The 20850-nt window shown below is 50.3% G+C and overlaps 1 protein-coding gene across 6 annotated transcripts in view; it reads left to right on the plus strand.

The window, feature by feature from the left end:
* Positions 1 to 20850, plus strand: part of NAV2 (neuron navigator 2) — a 365169-nt gene that overhangs the window by 207375 nt on the left and 136944 nt on the right. For 3 of the 6 annotated variants that reach the window (XM_036325651.1, XM_036325652.1, XM_036325653.1), the window contains 4 exons: positions 1802 to 2903; positions 7869 to 7981; positions 13161 to 13269; positions 15137 to 15526. In XM_036325651.1, the coding sequence (XP_036181544.1) occupies positions 1802 to 2903; positions 7869 to 7981; positions 13161 to 13269; positions 15137 to 15526 (1714 nt within the window). Of the gene's footprint in view, positions 1 to 1801; positions 2904 to 7868; positions 7982 to 13160; positions 13270 to 15136; positions 15527 to 20850 lie in introns of those variants that run through there. The other 3 variants (XM_036325648.1, XM_036325649.1, XM_036325650.1) reach the window with 1 other exon arrangement.

Here is a 20850-nt window from a genome sequence, read left to right on the forward strand (position 1 = left end):
CCCATCCCAACCCAAATCCCCAGTAAGTCAGGAAGATGTATGTGTTTTAAAACATTGGGAGGTCTGCTTTGGATCACCCTGGGCTGTGGCTTCCCTGAGCAGCTGAGAGCGAGGGAAGCCGTTCCCCTGCCCCGGCACTCCCCCCACACACACACACCCACCCCCCCGCACTGCGCGTGTCCCACACAGGGGCTGCCTTCAGTCCGCTTGGGCGGCCGTTGACTTTTAAATCATAAAAAGCCGCTCTGTACACAGTTTACTCTGTTGCTAGAAGGCAGCGGAAGATAGGTATTAGAGAGAGAGAGAGAAAGAAAAGAAGGAAAGAAAGAGCAGAAGAAGCAGCCGTTAATCCCGCCGGCTTCTGGGCACCGGAGCAGTTACGGATGACAAAAGCTAATTAGAAACATGAGCAGTTTAACCAAAAACACTTGTGACAATTGGAAGGACAGCTTCTCTGGTAGGAGAGCTTTTCACAGGGAGTTGTTTCGGGAGAAAGTGGCTGCCGCTTGGTAAGTCCTGTCACTCTGACTGCAAACAGGGATGTGCGCTCTGGGGTCTGAAGTGCCGCATCCATCTGCTCCGTGCACCGGGTAGGCGGGCAGGCAGGCGCAGGGGGTGCGGGTGGGCACGGGGCTCAGCCGCCACGGGCCTTCCTGCTGCCTTGGCTCTGACGCCCCCCTTGCTCACAGCCAGGGCTGCGTGGTGCTGGCTGTTCCTGAGGAGGGCGCTACGGTGCTCATGTCCGTGATATGGGCCCCCTTGGTGGTGAGCAGAACTCCAGTTGGGAACCCGCCCTTCCCAGAATAAATTCCAGTTCCAGTTTGGAAATATGCTGAGGCTTTTCTGAGCAGACTCTGGCTGGGGACATCCCCCCTGAGCGCCAAGGGGGAAGCCTTGACTTTCAGATAACCCGCGACAATGAAGCCCTGTGCACAGCTTAGACGCTAAGCTGAAAAGTCTTTCCTATTTTAAGTCTAGTCTGAATCGTGTTTGTAACTCTTTCAAAGTGCCAAACATAGGGAAAACGGATCTGCTCTGATGGGACTGAGCGACTTCTGTGGGTAATCATCCTTCTGTGAAGATGATGCTTGGTTTTCTTCTACTCCTTTTTTCCCTCCAAAAAAATATTTTTATTGATTTTCAGAGAGAGGAAGGGAGAGGGAGAGAGAAACATTGGTGTGAGAGTGAAACATCAGTCGGCTGCCTCCTGCATGCCCCCGGTGTATTGGTCATTTGCCCTGACCCGGAGTCAGACCGGCAGCCCTTTGATGTATAGGACAGGAGGGTGCCTAACCAACTAGCCGCACTGGCCGGGGCTTTTCTTTGTCTTCTTCTTTTGCCTGTTCCGTTAATGTATCTGCCGTATTGCTTTCTTAAAGCTGGGCTGGGCAATGCTCAGTTGTCTCTCGTAACGGAAATGGTGCTGCGGGCTGAGGAACTCAAAAGCAGCGGACATTTCCTGCACCCTTCCTACAGCACCACAGCGGGGTGCAGGTGTGAGTTTGTTTCTTTGCCCATAAATAGAAGTGTTAATTGCGCTTTGTGCATGCACGTTTGATGTTAAGATCAGCGTGCCTTTGCACAGCACGTGCGGGAATGTGAACTGTGAGTGATGGAGAGCAGGAGGGAGCCGAGGAAGGATTTGAAATTAGCCGCAGGTAACGCACAGAGCAGGGAGTGGGGCTCTGAGGCACTTGGCCTGGGAGTGAGCGGCTGTGGCACCACGGCCGACCCTCCTCGCCGTCAGTGAGGCAGGCCCACCAGTGTAACTCAGTCTCCCTTCTCTCTCCCATCTCCGCAGAGCCCTTGGCCAGCCCCGCCTCCTCCCACCCCGGGATGAGCGAAAGTGCACCTGCTTCTTTCGAGAGTGGCAGCAGCTCCACCCTTGCTAACTGCGGTGTCTCCTCGGCCATCCCCCAGCCCGGCGCGGCCACCAAGCCCTGGCGCAGCAAGTCCATCAGCGTGAAGCACAGCGCCACGTCGTCCATGCTCTCGGCCAAGCAGCCCGTGCCCGAGGCCCCCAGGCCCAGCCCCGAAGCCTTGAAGCCAGCGCCCAACACCCAGAAGTCCATGCTGGAAAAGCTGAAGCTCTTCAACAGCAAAGGGGGCTCCAAGGCAGGGGAGGGCCCGGGGTCTCGGGACACGAGCTGTGAGCGGCTGGAGATTCTGTCCAGCGTCGAAGAGAGCGAAGAGATGGAGGCCACCGGCCGCACGCCCTCCACGACGGGCCCCGCTTCCAGCAGCCCCAAGATTGCACTCAAGGGCATTGCCCAGAGAACGTTCAGCCGGGCGCTGACCACCAAGAAGAGTTCCCCAAAAGGCAACGAGAAGGAGAAGGAGAAACAGCAGCGGGAGAAGGAAAAGGAGAAAAGCAAGGACCTTGCCAAGAGAGCCTCTGTGACGGAGAGGCTGGACCTCAAAGAGGGGCCCAGAGAAGACCCCAGCGGGGCAGCCGCGACCGAGATGCCAAAAAAGTCCTCCAAGATCGCCAGCTTCATCCCCAAAGGGGGCAAGCTCAGCAGTGCCAAGAAGGAGGCCGCGGCCCCTTCCCTCAGTGGAATACCAAAACCAGGGATGAAGAGCATGCCCGGGAAGTCCCCAAGTGCCCCTGCCCCTTCCAAGGACGGGGAGCGGAGCCGGGGTGGGAAGCCGAGCTCGGGGCTGCCCCAGCAGAAGCCCCAGCTGGACGGCAGACACTCCAGTTCCTCCTCCAGCCTGGCGTCCTCGGAAGGCAAAGGCCCCAGCGGGACCACCCTGAACCACAGCATCAGCAGCCAGACTGTCAGCGGCTCCGTCGGGACCACCCAGACCACAGGAAGCAACACCGTCAGTGTTCAGCTACCTCAGCCCCAGCAGCAGTACAGCCACCCCAACACTGCCACGGTCGCGCCGTTCCTGTACAGGTAGGAGCAGCCGCCACGCCCTCCCTGGGCCATGGACAAGGGGGCCTTTCTGGTGGCTTCTAGGTGACCGAGGGCAGGAACCAGGACTGCCCTCTGGGAACATTTAGGTCAACAGCTGAGGTACCAGGGATAAGCTCTCACAGAGGTATAGGCAGTGCGCTTGAGGGAACAATGAATACAGCAGGGTTTGGGGAGGGTCAGAGAAAGCTAAAAAGAGGAGGTCAAATTTGAGCTGACCCAGGATGAGTAGGAGTGCACCAGGCCTGTGGGGATGGAGAGTGGGGATAGGGGTGTGTGTGGGGGGGTGCATTTCAGAAGCAGGAGCAGCATGAGCACATGCGTGAGGGGTGGTTTGGTGTCACTCGGCAGGCTCCAACATCAGCCCATCCTGAATGTACTTTAAAAATGAAAAACCCAGAAGCCACCCTGCTGAGTAGTTGAGGCTTCTCCTCACAGAGGTGTGGTCCTGGATGCCGTTTCTCACCACAGCACACAGAGTAAGCACGTTTCCAGTCCCTGCTGTGTGCTGGGGTGTCGGGGGAGAGAGCAGGAAGAGGGAGACGGGGAGCAGCAAGCGGGGCCAATTCTAGAAGGAAAGAACCAGGGTGTACTGAGGAGACAAGCCTGGGTGTTTGCATCTGACCGTCCTTCTGTCTGCTATCTGTCCCTCGGTCTCTGACTCTGATGGCAGCACACCCATAGGAACATGCGTGGAGCCAGGCGCTGCTCGCTCTGCTCTGTGTGGCTCTGGCCCCGTGAGAGCCTCTGGCTGCCCAGCTCCACCACACGCCTTTGCGGGATGCAGACACTGGCCAGGCGCTACTTGGTGCATGTGGAGGAGTCCTCTCCAGCAGATGGCAGCTCCCCTAGCCCTGATCCTAAGGAAGCCCCAGAGCTGTGCTCACAGTAGTCAGTTGATCGATCTTGAGCTTCGGACGTGTCATGTCCTTGACCACACTGCACAGCTGGATGATAACCGATACCTCTACATAGCAAAAGGGGACTAAGGATTGAATGATTGAATGCCATATCCTAGGCTCTCATTTTATAGTTTCCACCCTAAGTATATACACATACACAGCTGTACACACACACTCATACGCCCATAGGTATGTGGAAGTACATCAACAGTCACATGTAAGTGTAAGCACAGGTACATATTTGTATATAAAATGCCAGTGCACATATGCACACATGTATACATAGCCGTTCATAGGCTTAGACTCGTGCCCATTCCCGTCTCCCTGCCTGAGTGGTGTCCTAGGAGATTGTTAGCACTCCTGCCAATAGCTGCTGGCAAGACTGCCTGGAGTGGTTTCAGAGTAAAGCCAGCTGGGTCCAGCCAGTGAGGCAATGTCAGGCCTGAGGGTCACGCCCGAACCTTGTAACTGGGAGCTAGTCATCTTTTTATTAAATCACGTCATCAGCTCAGCTAACAGTCCAGAGAAGAGGGCCAAGGCTTAGATAACGACTCAGCACTCGTCTGCACGCACAGCTTTTAATACAGTTGTTCTCTGAACAGTTTTCAAAATTAAAATATATGGCAGTCTTTGATCACCATCAGCCCTATCCCCCCTGTTTTTGGGTCTGGAATCATTTACAAGTTTATAAAATAGCTAACCTTTCTTTAAAAATTTAAAGCTTTTTTGTTTTGTTTTTGTTAATCCTCACCTGAGGATATTTTTCCCATTGGGTTTTAGAGAGGGTAGAAGGGAAGGAGGGATAGGGGGGCGGGGAGGAGGGCAGGAGAGAGAGAAAGAGGGAAAGAAATACCGACATGAGGGAGTCACATCAATTGATTGTCCCTTGCATGCGCCCCGACTGGGGCCAGGGATCGAACCTGTAACCGAGGCACGTGCCCTTGACCGGGAATCGAACCCTTTACCCTGCGGTGCACAGGCTGGCACTCTAACCACTGAGAACACTGTCCAGGGCAAACATTTCAAGCTTTTTTATGAGAGGAAACACTCTTAATGGTAAAGAGCAAGCGTCTGGCAAGTAGGAGGAAGGAGAAAATTCCTTGTGTTCCTTGTGTATCTGTCAAGCCTCACGTTAAGCTTCCCCTGTCTGATGTCCCTCTGCCCCTCGAGGTGCCTTTTCGCTTTAGGTGAGCCAGGCAGAGGCTGGGAAGGAAAGCGCTGAGATGGAGCCGGGGCCCCTGGCCTCTGTCCCTCCTGCCGCACCCTGTGTGGTCCTGGGACTGGCGCAGGAACCACCGCTGAGCGAGCACCGCGTGTGCGCAGAGACCCAGCTAAGAGCTCTTCATGCCTCGGCTCATTTCTTCATCCCCACGTTTCTATGCGCGGCCTACCTTTTTCCGAAATCCCCGTTCTATAGCTGAACAAGCGGAGGCTTAGAGGAATTAGATAACTTGCCCTCAGCTACAGAGCTAGTAGCCAGGGGAGCTAGTGTTTAACTCCTCGGCTCAGTGAGAGAGAACGTTGCTGGCCACTGCACTGTCTCCGCTCTGCAGATCACGCATCTCTGCGACGGATTGTCTCCATCTCTAGAGTGAGAGACTCGATCAAGGAGGTTTTCAAAATGGTGCAGACTTCCTTTATGTGTTAAATCCTTCTCTGCAGTTGATGGCTCGCTGTATGTAACCTACAGGGCTCTCCCCATATCCTCTCCATGTTAGTGATTTTACCAGGGGATGAAAGGAAGATATATCATTTTAGGAATCACTCAGAATGAATTTGGTTTATCAATGTAGAAGCAACAGTGAACGCCTCTATCACTTCTATGTCGTTCCACATGTGGTTTTTGTAGTAGCCGGGAGAGGTCGCCGTTGTTCCCACTATACGGATGCAGGCCCAGGGATTCAGAGGTGAAGTGGCTTACTCCCATGTGCATGGCTGTCAAGTTACGGACTCCAGACCTGAAGCCAGCTACAGGGTCAGGCCCCAAGTGTGATGTTCTTCCCGCTGCCCAGCACCGTCCTAGACTTAAACGTTTCTCATTCATTCAGTCAATGCATTTGTCCTGCCTTGAGTGCCTGTTCAGAGTGTGAACTTAACAAGTGGTGTTCTTATGGGCACCTGTCAAAGAGCCAGTCTTCGCCCGCAGAGCTGTCCATCTAGTTGAGGAAAGATTTATTAATTACATCAGAGTGTAACGAGCAGGCCTCAGGAGAATAAGGAGTGCTGTAGGCACGCACACGGGGTGGCGTGATCATCTGGCTGATGGCTAAGCCAGGGAGGGCTTCCAGCTCAAGATGACTCGGGACTACATCTTAAAGGCAGATTAGGAGCAAACTAAAGAAGAAAGAAGAGCGGGGCCTTTAGGCAGAGCTCACAACAACTACAGAGACAACACCGCCAAAGACATGGCACGATCTGGGGATGGAGAGGAGCCACGGGTGGGTGGGGCAGAGGGCAGGCCTGTGTGTACAGGGCAGGAGTGGCAGGAGATGGGGCTGGGAGTGAAGGAAGACTTCCATGACGTAGGGCACCTTCTACTGCAGTAAGGAGTGTAGACCTTATTCTGTGGGAAATGGGAAACCATTGGTGGCCTTTGATCAGAGGGTGATGTGGTCACATCAGGATCACAGAGAATAGTGGAGATGGTGTGGGAGAGGAGCAGGCCTAGGGACAGCCTAGGATAGAGCCAGTCTCCTGCTTGGGCCCCAAAGGCAGTATAAAAAGACGGGAGTCTCAGGATGAGCTGGGCTTTGGCGGAGGGAACTCCAGGCCTCTGGATGGAGCAGTCACCATGTGTCACCGGCAGGTGGAGCTCGTTCAATCCAGAGTTTCTTATTTTTACTGGAGAAGGCAGAATTCCAGCTATTTCTTGTGAAATCTCCCAATTTTTTAATGTTGAAACTAATTCAAAAGCTTTCAAATAGTGTGCATACCAATGAGAACATAATCTGTGGGTTGGTTTCTACACCTGGCTGCCATGTACAGCCCCCCGGGCTGGAGGCAGCGTACCTGTTTACAAAGCCCTCATGGGGCTGAGGCAGAGATGAAGAGAGCTGGGACTCTGGCCAGCGGATGGAGAGGAACACTGGGAATATGAAAACTCTTTAAAGGTAGAGATGACCAGAACTGGGAACCGATGGCTCCAGGCCAAAGGAAGGAGGACTAGATAGATGACTTGAGGGTTATCAGCACATCCCCCACATTTAAGACAGTTCTCATTCTTGGCAAACGCTTTCTTCATAGACAGTGAAACCTGGTTGTGAATTAGCTCAGGATGCTAATGAATTAATAATGTTACACCCGGGGTTATGCATCTGAGTGCCGCTATACATTTGCATGCCCTAAATGAACAGGGGTAGTCAGGGCAAGCACACATTGCATGAAGCCGTTGCCTCAATTGTCTTGACAAATAAGGGCCTGGAGAAGGTTTGGGGAAGTACACATTTCAGTCAATGTTGAAAGAATGATCAATGAGACCTTTCATGTCAGCAGATCTGAGCTGTGAATCAGACACCTGGAGGGCAAACACACCTGCTTGGCACGAAGTCCTGACTGGTGTGTCACCGTCACCTTTCCAGAGAGCCCATGCCAGGAGGAGTGGGGTGGGGTGGGGTGGGGTGAGGAAGGGGGCTGCCGGTGGAGTCATCTTATGCTTGACTTGCTGGTGTTGCTGGTGACGTAGAAGTCGCTGTCTGGCATTGACTAAATGGTCCAAACCACCCAGTACTCTCCAGCATTTTTCCTGCCAGACCCAGAGCCCTGATGGGGACACAGAGGAGCGTTCCCCAGTGCAGGAGAGCAGACCCTCCATTTGGGCGATGAATATTTCATCATTTCCAGTTTGGTGGCTCTCTCTGTTTCTAGGACATTGCTCCACATGCGCAAATGAATTATTTAGCGTCAGTCTGCTGGTCTGCTCCATCCTAAAGCTTCTTGCTGCAGGAGGGGCTGGGGAGGAGGGGAGGGGCTGTGGAAAGAACACAGTGGTCCAGACGTGGGAATTACCGCTCGTGACAAGCATCTCTGCTTTGGTTTGTGTGTGAAGGTCCCAGACAGACACCGAAGGGAATGTTACCGCCGAGTCCAGCTCCGCGGGGGTGAGCACGGAGCCCAGCCACTACTCCAAGAGTGGACAGCCTGCCCTGGAAGAACTCACCGGTGAGTGTGGAGCCCCAGAAACTCTGTGTCCCTTGGCGATGCGGCCTCCTGTGGGACCGCCTGCTGGGAGGGCATGAACTCAGCATGATTCGAAGTTGGTTTGCTGTGGCATTGATCGATGAGCTAAACCAGTGGTCGGCAAACTGCCGCTTGGCAAACCGCGACTCGCAAGCCACATGCGGCCCTTTGGCCCCTTGAGTGTGGCTCTTCCACAAAATACCGGCTCTTCCACAAAATACCAATTTCTGCGCATGGGCCACGAAGTTTCAATCGCACTGTACGTGCGCGCCCGCACATGATATTTTGTGGAAGAGCCACAGTCAAGGGGCCAAAGAGCCGCATGTGGCTCGTGAGCCGCCGTTTGCCGACCACGGAGCTAAACAAATTTATAATTTTTATTATTATTTTTCTTCTCTTTCTTTCCAGTTCTGTCTCTCACACAGTCTGTTCCCTCCTCCTTAGAACTGCACATAAGTCTCTTACCTGTTGGCAAAGCATCTTTTAAGACACGTCCCATTTCATGCGTGTGGGGGCACTGGGCTGCTCTGACACTGAACTTTGAAGCACCTTGTTTACTCTTAAAATCTTTTTCCAACAAAAGTTGGGACTCAAAATACTGCCTTTTTTTTTCTTTCCTGTATGGAAACACCGATTGAACATTGTTCTCAGCATCCTCTATTAACTGGAAAGATTACAGTATGCTGCTTTTACCAAAACCAAAAAAAAAAATTATTTAACTATAGCCTAGACCAGTGGTCGGCAAACTCATTAGTCAGCAGAGCCAAATATCAACAGTACAACGATTGAAATTTCTTTTGAGAGCCAAATTTTTTAAACTTAAACTATATAGGTAGGTACATTGTTATTAACTTAATTAGGGTACTCCTAAGGCTTAGGAAGAGCCACACTCAAGGGGCCAAAGAGCCGCATGTGGCTCGCGAGCCGCAGTTTGCCGACCACGGGCCATGATGATTAAAGGGGCATTCTATAAAAACATAGAATCCACAGTTGTCATGGAATTAATTCCACAAATATTAACGCTACACCTTCAGTCTTCATTTAAAGGAGAAAAGTTAGCATCTGAGTTAGAATGCCTGCTGCAGTGCATTCTGGGTGTCCACCTCTGTCTCTCTTCCCGACCACTGTGCCCTGGGTTCCAGCAACTTCTAACCAGGGAAATGAGTGGTAAGCACTTTTAGCAGGGACTGTTATTCTCCTATCTTACCACTTCCAGAGATGCACTGAAAATTGAATCTGTGTTATTCAATCTGTGTTATTGAATCTGTGTTTGAAATCCATTTATTAGACTCATTGTCCATGACCACATCATTTAAATAGCCACTTCAGCTGCAGCATTGGTCTGCAGCCCATATGATCGAATCTTACCCATTTCACCAGTAGCTCCGAGGATTAATTTCCAACGATCATCTGAATGATTTAACTATTTCCTTCTGGTTTTGCCAGCTGGGCACAGCAATGGGGCAGAGAGTGCTCAAGCCGTTTGTGAGCGATCCATCTCCCAGTCGTTTGGGGCCCCACATGTGGGATGGATTCTGCTTGCTTTTCTCCGGGGTTTGTAGCTCCCTTGCACGCATGGGTGAGCACAGATAGCCCAGGAAAAGGACCAAGGGAAGGTGTGGAGCTCAGATGCCTGCTCAGGTCTCCACACACATCCCAGCTCGTGTTCTTATGTGCACACATCAAGAGAGCGAGGCCAGGCTTCAGAGCCCCGCGTGGATCAGATGTGTGTCCCGAGGAGCAGTGTGGATGCGTGTCAGGCATGCGGTTCAGCAAAAGTCACATTTGGAAAAGCAGCCACCAGAGAACATTCTGCATAACACATTCTGGAGCATGTGATCCAATAGCAGCCTGTGATCGCTGGCTTTTCTTCTTCTGCCCAGGGCTCCCCTGCCTCGGGCCTGTGAAACCAGCCGAGAGCTCAGAGATCCTGAGTGCTGTCGGCTGCTTCGGGGAACAGCCCTGTGCAGCCAGTCGGGCCTGAGCAAGCCTCTCCCCCGTTCAGTGAAATGGTGCTGGTGGCTAATGAACAGTTCTTCATGGGTCTTTACATCCAAGCAGTAGGACTCCTCGCGTGTGTGACTATGGGGTGAATTATTTTGTGGAGACGCTGCATGGTGGCAACAGGGTTGAACTTAACTTTTCCATAACTGATCCTTTGAAATGAAAACGAACGGTGCGTTTATTTAGGAATGGACTTTTATGAGGCTGTTTGATCAGTTCTTCCCCGTGCTTATGCAAATGGATGGATTTTCCCGAGGTGCTTTGTCAGGTACATAGCCTTACAGTTAAGACCGCATCTTGGATTGCAGAGTTTGGAGGAACCACACACTCCTGTTTGTTTACTATCCAGCCTGTGAATCCCTTCTGTCACTCACTGATGACTCCTCTTTCAGGTTCTGCTTGGGTATTTCCTGTGACGGGAAGATTATTCCTTCCTAAAGCAGCCTTTCCATATTTTGTGGCTTTAATTGGTAACAGGGTTCTTTATTCTTACATTTCTAATCCCTGGATAGAATCCAGCTTCCTAAAGCCCACAGACAATGTCGATCTTTGCCATGTAGCAGCTTGTCCCTTAAGCCTTCCTCTTCCAAGTAAGAATCCCAGGTTCCTTCCATGTTCAACACCCTCACCCGACATCTCTAACCACAGCCCTATTGGGTCAGAATGTGCGGTGTTCTCTCCATCATGGCCAATGACTTGAGGGAGGGCTGCCCTTAGCAGACGTGAAAGGCACAGGTAGACGTGGAATAGCTTAATTTTTATGATCTCTTTACATGAGCTGAAAGGATCCTGCTCTCTACACTAGAGCATGGCTACCAGGTGTATTATTACTTTGTTTGGTCTGAGAGCTGGGGAGAATCTTACACTCAGGCATCTTCCCAGGAGGCAAATGTGCGTGTTATAAAATAACAGTTATAAACAGTTATAAAATAACTGTTATTTAATCCATTCCCCAGTCTCCGGGCACCACCATGCTGAGAACAATCGAAGGAGTTTGTCTTCTGTCTCATTTGCCTATACACACAAGGAGGCAGAATTGACAGGACAGTAGAATCCAACAAGCCCTCATTTTGTGCCAGGCATATCTTATGTGTCATCTCATCTGATCCCCCTCCTACCCTTCGAAAGGAAGGATTTTATCCCCATTTCACAGATGTCCTTTGGAGAGAATAGGTGACTTGTCCAAGGTCAAGTGGCTAATCTGCAGCCATGCCACGATTCAGACCTTTATCTCTTGGAATGCAAAGCCCACGCTCTTTCTTCAGCCCTGCACTGGCCAAACGTCTTTTGGACAATAAATATTTCTTGGGCATCAGTAGATATGTGTGGGGGCTACTGAATGCAAAGGGGAGATGCCATCCCATCTCAAAGATCTTTGAATTTCTGAAGGAGAGTTAGCACAAATAACCATGTCATTAATAGGGACATGGATCAATAATTATTAGACTTATTGTGTGTGATTAAGCTAATTAATGAAGGTCATTAGTTTCATAATAAATGTTGGCTGCAGGGCCTAGCGCTGTCCGTAGGATCTTACCTTTGTTGGCAGCTTTACTTAGATGAAATGTGGCCATGCCGGCAGCAGCAGATGTTTCACTATGGCCCGGGAGATCGATGCAATTACATTCCTCCAGGGCCATTCCATCACTGCTTTCATTCAAAAACACATACCTACATAGATGTATTTTAAAGAATTGGGTGGGAAGTATACGTCTGACCACTTTTCAGATAAGAGTAGGGAAAAAAAATGCCTTCCAAATTTTTCTTGGTTAAAAAGAGGGAGAAAATTGAAAACACTTGCATATCCAAGTATACAGAGTTTGCTAAAGCAAATTTCCTCCAAAAAGTCACATAACTGTTATTTAATCCATTCCCCAGCCTCCGGGCACCACCGTGCTAAGAACAACTGAATGAGTTTGTCATCTGTCTCAGAAAGAAGGTTAATCCTATGACATTTCTTAGCTGCCTATTGTTCTGCTAATGACAACGCTGGAAGTCCTACTTAGCATCTGATGTAGATTCCACTTGCTGCTGCCCCTGTAGATCATGTTCTCTATGGAGATTTCTTTAAAAACGTTGCTTCACGCTTGAAATGGTCACAGGTGTTTAAAGACCCTTGATCGTGGCTCTTCCGTCTTCTCAGCGGCCCCTGAGGTTTCTCTGGGGGAAAGATGTTTGGTCCCTCTCGTTGTTATGTGGTCATTCCCCTGTTCCTCTTTCCCAAACAAATTATAACAGCCAGAGCGCCGAAGCAAGGCTGCTTACTGTGAGAGAGCACATGGCTTCTGCCTTGTGTGGCCTGCATCTCCTCGGACATCCGTGCCAGCTTGACCCCTCCGGGGCCACGTACTTTGTGGAAAGTCGTGCCCAGAGAACGGAAGTCCCTTGTCTCCCAAAGCGAGGCCCTGAGTCTACCTGGTGGCTGCCTGCTCTGCAGCACCAACGGGCATGGGCATGCGTTGAAGCTGGTGGTGGGCACTGTGCCCCGGGATCCCCAGCCCTGTGCCATTTAGTCCCCACAGTGGTCCTTCAAAGTCAGTTCCGTTACTGTCCTCACTGTAGGGTGGCGGCATCAGGAGGATGCAGAGGGTCGGCACCTTCCCCATGATACCACAGCCGGTGAGTAGAAGAGCCAGAATTTAAGACGACATAATAAAGAAAAGGCAAACCTCTCTCGGTAGACATGGGATGAATAAGCACAGATCTTTTAGCCTCGCCAAGTCCCTTTGTCACATAGGGCCGGTAGACAGCAGTGTGTGTCACCGATGGATGAGAAAACAAAATGTCTCACCCACTTTCACCTGGGCTGAAAACGCTCCTGGGAATCGGACCTCATGTGCGCGTGTCTGTATTGGAATCAGTGTGACAGTGTATTTACGTCTCAGACTAGTTTCTATGCTTCTCCCACGAGCTAGACATCACTTATTTTAGGAGGGATTTAGAGGGAGAAGCAGCACTTCTCTCCTTGGATTTAACACTCTCCTTTGGGCATGCGTGCATTCATTCATTCATTCATTCTTTCTCAAATCCTTCTGAAGCACCGTGGTGAGCCAGGCCCTGAGCGTGGGCCACGGTTACATCATGGACACAATTCCTGCTCCCATGACGTTCACCATCTAGCTGGGAATTAAAGCAGTCCTAACCCTCATCTTTCCAGGGGAAGACCCCGAGGCACGGCGACTGCGGACAGTGAAGAACATCGCCGATCTGCGGCAGAATTTGGAGGAGACCATGTCCAGTTTACGGGGAACTCAGGTTACACACAGGTATCTGAAGGGTGAATTGCTTTACTGAACTAGCTGGTAATTTGATGGTCACACGGCTTCTCCTGTGTTTGTTCGTACCACTGAGTTAGCTAATAATGGAATAAATAACGTTGATTGCCAAATGTGCTGGAATTGACAAAGAATGCCATGCAGCGGGCAGAAGGGAAGTGTAAGTAGCAAGAATTAGTATGGACAGATTCCTCCCCAAAGTAGGAGGCTGCTAAGTCCATTCAGCCAGCTCCATTTAAATTCCACTTTGCGTGCATTTCCCAAAACTACGCTGTGCTGTCGAAACGAGCAGGTGAACTGCATTTGACCTGAGCGATAAAGTGAATAACTCGAATTCCTGCCCCGTCTTCTGATAGTCGTTACTCTGTAATGTTGTTAGTCATGCACGCGTATAAGACATGTAAGGTCACCTTTATAAAAATGCATGGTCGTGTTTGAACAGTGATTTTGTTGGATGAAATCTAGCATTACCTTGAAAACATTTATCAGGTTGCTTTCATTGCTGAGCAAGTAGCTGAAAAGGATGCAACCCTAGGACACCCTTCAAGCTTTTGGCAGGATGGCGATTTACGGCCTGTGTCTGGCTTTGGTAATCAAGGCCATGTCCTAGGTAAACCCCCCCCCCCCCCCCCCCCCCCGCCGCCTCATCTCCCAGGCTCTCCTTTGCTTCTCAGCTTCAATCGCTTTGATAAGTGAACTAGCAAGGAGACAGCAGGGCTTCCCTGCTGCCCGCTGTTTTGGCAGCTCGAGATGAAGCACCGTGGGTTCCATATTAAGTAAGACCAGGGCCCAATCTTTAGGGGGACCCCAGCCTACAAATAGTGAGGCTGCTTGCAGGGCAGGATTGGAGGGAAACAAAAGCATCGGAGACACCAAACAACTTGATTCTTCCAGAGGAGAGTGAACTTGGCGTTGGTGGGGGGCCCCTTAAGCCTTTAGCTTTCTGATTGCATGGGGCCACGCATTGGACCCTGGGACTCTGTGATTAGATACGAAACGCCCCTAAGTTTCCACCATAATCACTGAAACGGACTGACTGTGGGTTCCTTGGCGTGGACTAGGATGATGATGACAGAAGGGACAGCTCGGTGGTTTCTCCTGCCGGCAAGACTCCGGCAAGACTCCCGCTTGCTCTGCGCAGTGGGAGACCCCACGCAGCTCTGAGGAGGTGCCCCGCCTGCCTTGACCGTGTCGGGGCTGAAGCACAGGGGACTGCAAAAGAGTCTTCCCGGTGCCAGGGACCCTTGCACTTTGGTATATTCCCCAAGTGATGTGATCTCAAGCCTAAGCACGTACCACTCTTTCCAGCCTTTTGCCCCAGGTTTAGTTGTCATTTGGGGCAGAATATAGAAGCCAATGTGTGGGGAAATGAACCTGAGAGAGTTAGAAGGTCAAGGCTGCCCCTGCCTGCTCGGTCAGGAGGGGCTGAGGGAAGGAGGTCTGGTGTTAGGAGCTGCACGGGGGCAGGTGCGTCCTGCCCTTGGAAGGGGGAGCTGTGAGGCAGCATCCCAGCGGGGGACCTTTGTGCCCATTGCTATCAGGGCAGCATTTTCCATGTCCCTTCCTGGGTTAGAAAGACGATTCCAGTAGCTAAGGTAACTGAATCAAGGTCATGGTCATGAGTGCCTTGTGCCGTGTTTTGGTGGGAACAGCCTACACTGGGCTTTCCCGAATGTTGTGTGGGTGCACATCTTCCTCTGTTCTGTTCTAACAGAGTGTGGTCCATGGGCACCTGGTGTTTGATCCTGTCTTGTGTACGGGGGATCGTTCATGATTTTAAAAACATTAAAGAGCATATAAACTGCAAAGGATTCTAGGCGCAGCGGGCTCTAACCCAAGGCGGCTTTTATGTGTTCAGCACATTAGAAACCACATTTGACACCAACGTCACCACGGAGGTCAGCGGGCGCAGTATCCTCAGCTTGACGGGCAGGCCCACTCCTCTGTCCTGGAGACTCGGCCAGTCCAGCCCTCGGCTCCAAGCAGGAGATGCCCCCTCCATGGGCAACGGGTACCCGCCTCGAGCCAACGCCAGCCGGTTCATCAACACCGAGTCGGGCCGCTACGTGTACCCTGCCCCTCTGAGGAGGCAGCTGGCGTCCAGGGGCAGCAGCGTGTGCCATGTGGACATCTCCGACAAGGCCGGAGACGAGATGGACCTGGAAGGCCTCAGCGTGGACGCCCCCGGCTACATGAGCGATGGGGACGTCCTGAGCAAGAACATCCGGACGGATGACATCACCAGCGGGTGAGTCCTTGGGGTTTCTCTCTTCACAGAGCGGGAGAAGGCTTGGCACCTAGTGTGTGTTTGTTTATTTGTGTTGGCAGCACTTTAAGTTCTCTGGAGCCCATCAAACTGCCTACTTCGCTTTCTGCGGTCCACGTCCAAGGCTGTGTGGTGCAGAGGGGAACCTTCTGGGAAGAATCACGTGACTTGGGCCGTGGTCCAGGCTTGCCAGTCCTCACTGGGAGGCTCTAGCAAGGCTCCACCTACAGCCAGAGTGACACTTGATAACAAACCACACGGTGTCAGTTCTTTAATCAAAACCTGGCACTCAGGGTGGAGTCCAGCCTCCTCAGCATGGCCTACCTGGTCCTACGGGATCTGGCTCTTACCTGACTCTTAGATCGCACGGTTCTCCACCCTCCCCACCCCCTGCTTCCCCTGCTGTAGCTGTTCCTCCCAGTCCTCAGTCTCATCAAGCTTTTTCCTGCCACAGTGCCTTTGCACCCTCTGTTTCTCTGCCTGGATTCGGTTCCCCACATCTTTGCATGGCCGGTTCCTTCTTGTTGCTCAACGGGCATCTCTTTGCAGGAGCCCACCTGGACCATTCAACTTGAAGTAGTTTATGTAGCTTTGCCCCTTACCCTGTCCTCTCCATCACCCCGTCTTATGTTCCTCTGAAACCTTATCACTGTTTCAAATTACCCTGATTATTTGTTTAGATTTTATGGTCTCCCCATCCCCTCCTGCTTGCAATAATAAGCTCCAGGAAGCAAGGACATTGTCTGGCTTGTGCACTGCCAAATGCACAGTGCATTATACGTCTGGGAGCTTATAGATATTGCTGAATTGAAGAGCACATGGATTCATGGGCGACAGAACAAACCCAACCTCTCTGTAATGAGCTGCTTGCTGCCTGAGCCGCACTGTGACCATGTGCAGTCCTAGGCCTCCTCTTGTTCTTGGCTCTACTCCCCGATCGCTGGGTGAACCGAAGATGCATCTGTGTATTCCACTTGCCTGAGACTTAATCTGTCCCCCTCACTTGCACGGAAGTTTTTCAAGATCTTTCCCTCTTCTAGCATTCTAGCAGCCAAAATGATTGACAATAAAAATTAGGCATAACACTTGTGCCACTGATTTCCATAAACAGTGATCAAGAACCCATGGTTGAGTCAGTAGTTTCATAATTGAATAATAGTTCATTCTCCCACTATGTACCAAGCCCTGTGCTAGGTGCTTTATGTATATTACCTTCTTCTGTCTTCATAGCAATCCTTTGAGGTAGGTGATATCACAATCCCCATTTTGTAGATGAGTAAACTGAGGCTCGGGAAAGTTAATTAACTTGCCCAAGGCCCTGTAGTAGTTCAGAGGCAGAGCCCAGGCCCTGCTCCTTAGCCACTGTGCTGCACCATCGTGCCCAGTATCTCATTGCTGTATTGAAATAGCACAACTGGAATTTATTTCAAAATTAATTTACTTTTGCTTAGCTCTACTGGTCTGACTAGAAATGTTCTTTGAGTTAATTAAAAGCTTAGACATAGAGGTGCTTTGGCTTTCTGCTTGTTACTTTAGAACCATCCTGTAGTGAAAATTTGGATGACAGGAGCCACCAAACCCTTATAACCTAACAAGTTTCTGCCATCTAGAATGGCTGGGAAGGTTGATGGACTGCTATGAAATGATCGCGTTAACTGTAGAGCATCGTTTTGTGTTTCTAGTTTTTTGTAAACCAACAATAACCTATGCCTATTACTAAAATTAAGCTGCCTGTGATTTAATCTTTTCATTATTAATTAGAAGACTTTTGGAATCCAGCATGGCCTCAAGGTTATCATTATCACATCTCACTGTCATATATGACCAAGGAGTTTTCAGGTTACTTTGCGATTTTCGTATCCTATAATAGAGTTTATTTTGCTGTTGGATCTGTCTCTGACTCCCCAATAGATGGTCAGTGTTGATTTTGATGTAGTATTGACAGTTTCCACAAGGTGGCGACATTGAAGCACGCAAAGCTTGACCCTTGGTGAGAAAGTCCTAGTTTCCTTGGCTACTCAAACCAGAGCCTTCACTCCTGCTAACAGGCAGGGATGTTTACCTTTCAGCTCCTGCTCTGGGAAGCTTACATTTTTTTACCAAGTGAGCTAGCTCTCAGAGCAAGCGTAGATAACAGTGCGGACATGTAAGCAAACCACCCGATTACTGAAACTAGAGAACTCCGGTCTGGTTTTTCTTCTCGCATTCTCTTAATGTGGAAATTTACCGCCCAAAGGAGGAGAGATGGCCCAGATGGCACTTAAAGCTCCTCCTGGTTGTAACCTTCCAGAATGTGAGCTAAGCATGACCCCACTCTGCGGGAATGCATGCTAGTGTTTGCGCTGGGGGCTACGTTATCAGTTTGCTTCACATGCTGAGTCCAGGGCAAGTCATTGAATGTCCTTTGTACTCATTCCTTTTTCCTTTGATAACTATGACAGGGTTGTAGATATTGAGGGACTGGTCATTTAGACTCTGCTTCAGAATCTGCGAAATAAGTCCTAGTACGTAGGCCAGTGGTTCTCAACCTTCTGGACCTTTAAATACAGTTCCTCATGTTGTGACCCAACCATAAAATTATTTTCATTGCCACGTCATAACTGTAATGTTGCTACTGTTATGAATCGTAATGTAAATATCTGATATGCAGGATGGTCTTAGGCGACCCCTGTGAAAGGGTCGTTCGACCGTCAAAGGGGTCGCGACCCACAGGTTGAGAACCACTGACCTAGGCAATCAGTGTAGTGGAAAGAAAACAGCCTGAGATGTCAGACACTGAGAGCTTAAAGCCTGCTCAGCCCCTTGTGAGCTCTGTGGCCCTGGGCACACCATTCGCTTCACTGTGCCTGGAAGCACTGTCATTAACATGGTCCTTAACCTTCTACAGTTAGGTTTCTCTGTGAGGTTGCGTTTGATTAATGGCAAATCTATACAAATAAAAGGGTAATATGCTAATTAGACCAGATAGACTGGATGTCTTCTAGATGTCCTTCCTTACATCCTTCTGGACAAAGCCATGGTGGCAGGGCCGAGGCAGAGGTGGTTAAGGGCAATCAGGCAGGCAGGCAGAGCAGTTAGGCGTGATCAGGCCGGCAGGGGAGCAGTTAGGGGCATCAGGCAGGCAGGCAGAGGCAGTTAGGGGTGATCAGGCAGGCAGGCAGAGGGGTTAGGGGTGATCAGGCAGGCAGGCCTGTGAGTGGTTAGGAGCCAGCAGTCCCAGATTGCGAGAGAGATCCCACAGGGATCGGGCCTACACCGGCAGTCGGACATCCCCCAAGGGGTCCCGTATTGGAGAGGGTGCAGGCCAGGCTGAGGGACCCCGCTACCCCCCAACACATACACCTTCCCACCCCCATGCTCGAATTTCGTGCACCAGGCCTATAGAATCTGATAAAGCCACAGAGTCTCAGACAGGGTCTAGGTATCTTATCAACCTCAAACAGCCAGGCACTTGGAAACAATGAAATGATTCAAGTCTTCATCCAGATATGTGTTTGGCTTAGTGGAGACAGCCTTGATGTATGAGTAATATATAAACCCCTGAGGAGGGTCTTTGAAAGGAGTTCTTGTAAAAGTTTACAGCAAGTTTATTTAGAAAGCCTGGTGTGGAAGTAAATTCTAGTTTCTGAAAACCTATGACCTTTGTTTTTAAAATAGTACCATACTTCCACTTGGGGTAACAGCTATTTTTTGTAGTGCATTGTCTCCACTGTACAGTACGCACGTATGTCTGTCTGTATCATTCAGGTCTACCCAAGGTGGGGCTGAAATGACATTAATAAGAACCTAGTGCGGAATGTGTGCACGTGTGTGTAAATTAACTCCCGGTGTGTGCCAGTCGTGTCTAAGTACTTTACAAGTTGCCACCTTTATTAGATCAGTAAATTGGGCTTTGGCTGTAGTGAGTGGGAAAAAGTTTAAAATAACAGATGAAGATATTTCTTACTAAGTTTTGATCTGTGAAGTCAACCCATCTACTCATCTTCTAAGCATTCAGGGTGACATATGGTGCAGAATAAAATGAAGGGGACAGACTTAGCACCCATATGTTTGGAGAGATGATTGTTTTTCTTTTCCAAGGAGGCACTGAGCTGTATAATCTTCTAAAGTATGAATATACATCCCCTCCTGGGAGAAAAATGACCATTTACATTTAGCACCAGATAATTGTCCAAGCCCCTTTGATGGCTTCCCATTGCCTGTGAGAACACATCTCAACGTCTTGACGGAACGTGGGAGGCTCTTTATGATCCTTCCCTCAGCCACCCTCTCTGCCTTAGCCCTGGTCATATCCCTCTTCACACCCCCACACGCCCCACTGCTTTAGGCTACCTGCTATTCAACACAGAAGGCTCTTCCCTGCATTTGCAAAGCTCTGTGCCATCAGGACATGCCACTTCCTTCCTGGAATTCCTTTCCCATCAAGCCCATCGGATTAACCCTAAAATAAACACCACCTCTGTGATGCCCTCCTGACTTTTCCAGTCAGAGTTAGCTCTGCCTCGTGCGTTCCTGGTGGCTTTGGTTTACAGCCAACCCTGTGGGTGAGCCTTTCACTTTGTGTGGGAAACTGTTTGAGAGGGGCTGGACGGTGTTGAGGAAAGAGCGTGGCCTTAGAGGCAAACAGGTTTGAGTTTTAGTCCTGGCTCTGCCACCCGAACTGGAACAAGTTCTTAATCTTTGGGAATTAGAGATAAGACTTGAAAAGCACCTGACAGAGTCTGAGATGCTCAAGAAATGTGCAGTGTGTGTGCACACATGTGGGTGCACGTATGTTTCCTAGAAGGCAAACAGTACCCATTATTTTTCTAAACTCAGAGACTAGTACAAATGGGTATCTAATAATTATTTTGTGAATGGTCTATTCTGCAGCCCTACCCTCACAGGACCTTGGGCTTACATCACTTGCCACCACCAGCTGTGACACCCAATGGTTCTATTTGCAGAACTCTTGAGAAAATCAGCTTCACCTCTGGTGTCTTTTGGTGCAAAACATAGCTCCACCTAGTGGCCAATATAGGATGTGACGCTGTGGTTTTGATTGCTTTTAACTCTAAGAGTCCTTACATCGGTTTACGACTGCGGGCCGAGGAAATGGACATTGTAGTAGTTGGCTTGTCTTCCGAACGTAGCCTGCTGAGTAGTCTGGTGTGGGAGAGAAAGTGGGGTTTTGAACAAGTTGGGCTTCAATGCTGACATTGTAATGGCTGACGTCGTCCCTGCCGCGTGGCAGGGATTCCTGTGTCAACGGGGACCGTGTGCACACTGGTGCCTGCTGGGAGACTCAGTGCCTTAGCAGCCGAGGA

Source organism: Myotis myotis, unplaced genomic scaffold, assembly GCF_014108235.1.
Source record: "Myotis myotis isolate mMyoMyo1 unplaced genomic scaffold, mMyoMyo1.p scaffold_m19_p_10, whole genome shotgun sequence".
In the NCBI taxonomy this organism is placed as follows: Eukaryota; Metazoa; Chordata; class Mammalia; order Chiroptera; family Vespertilionidae; genus Myotis; species Myotis myotis.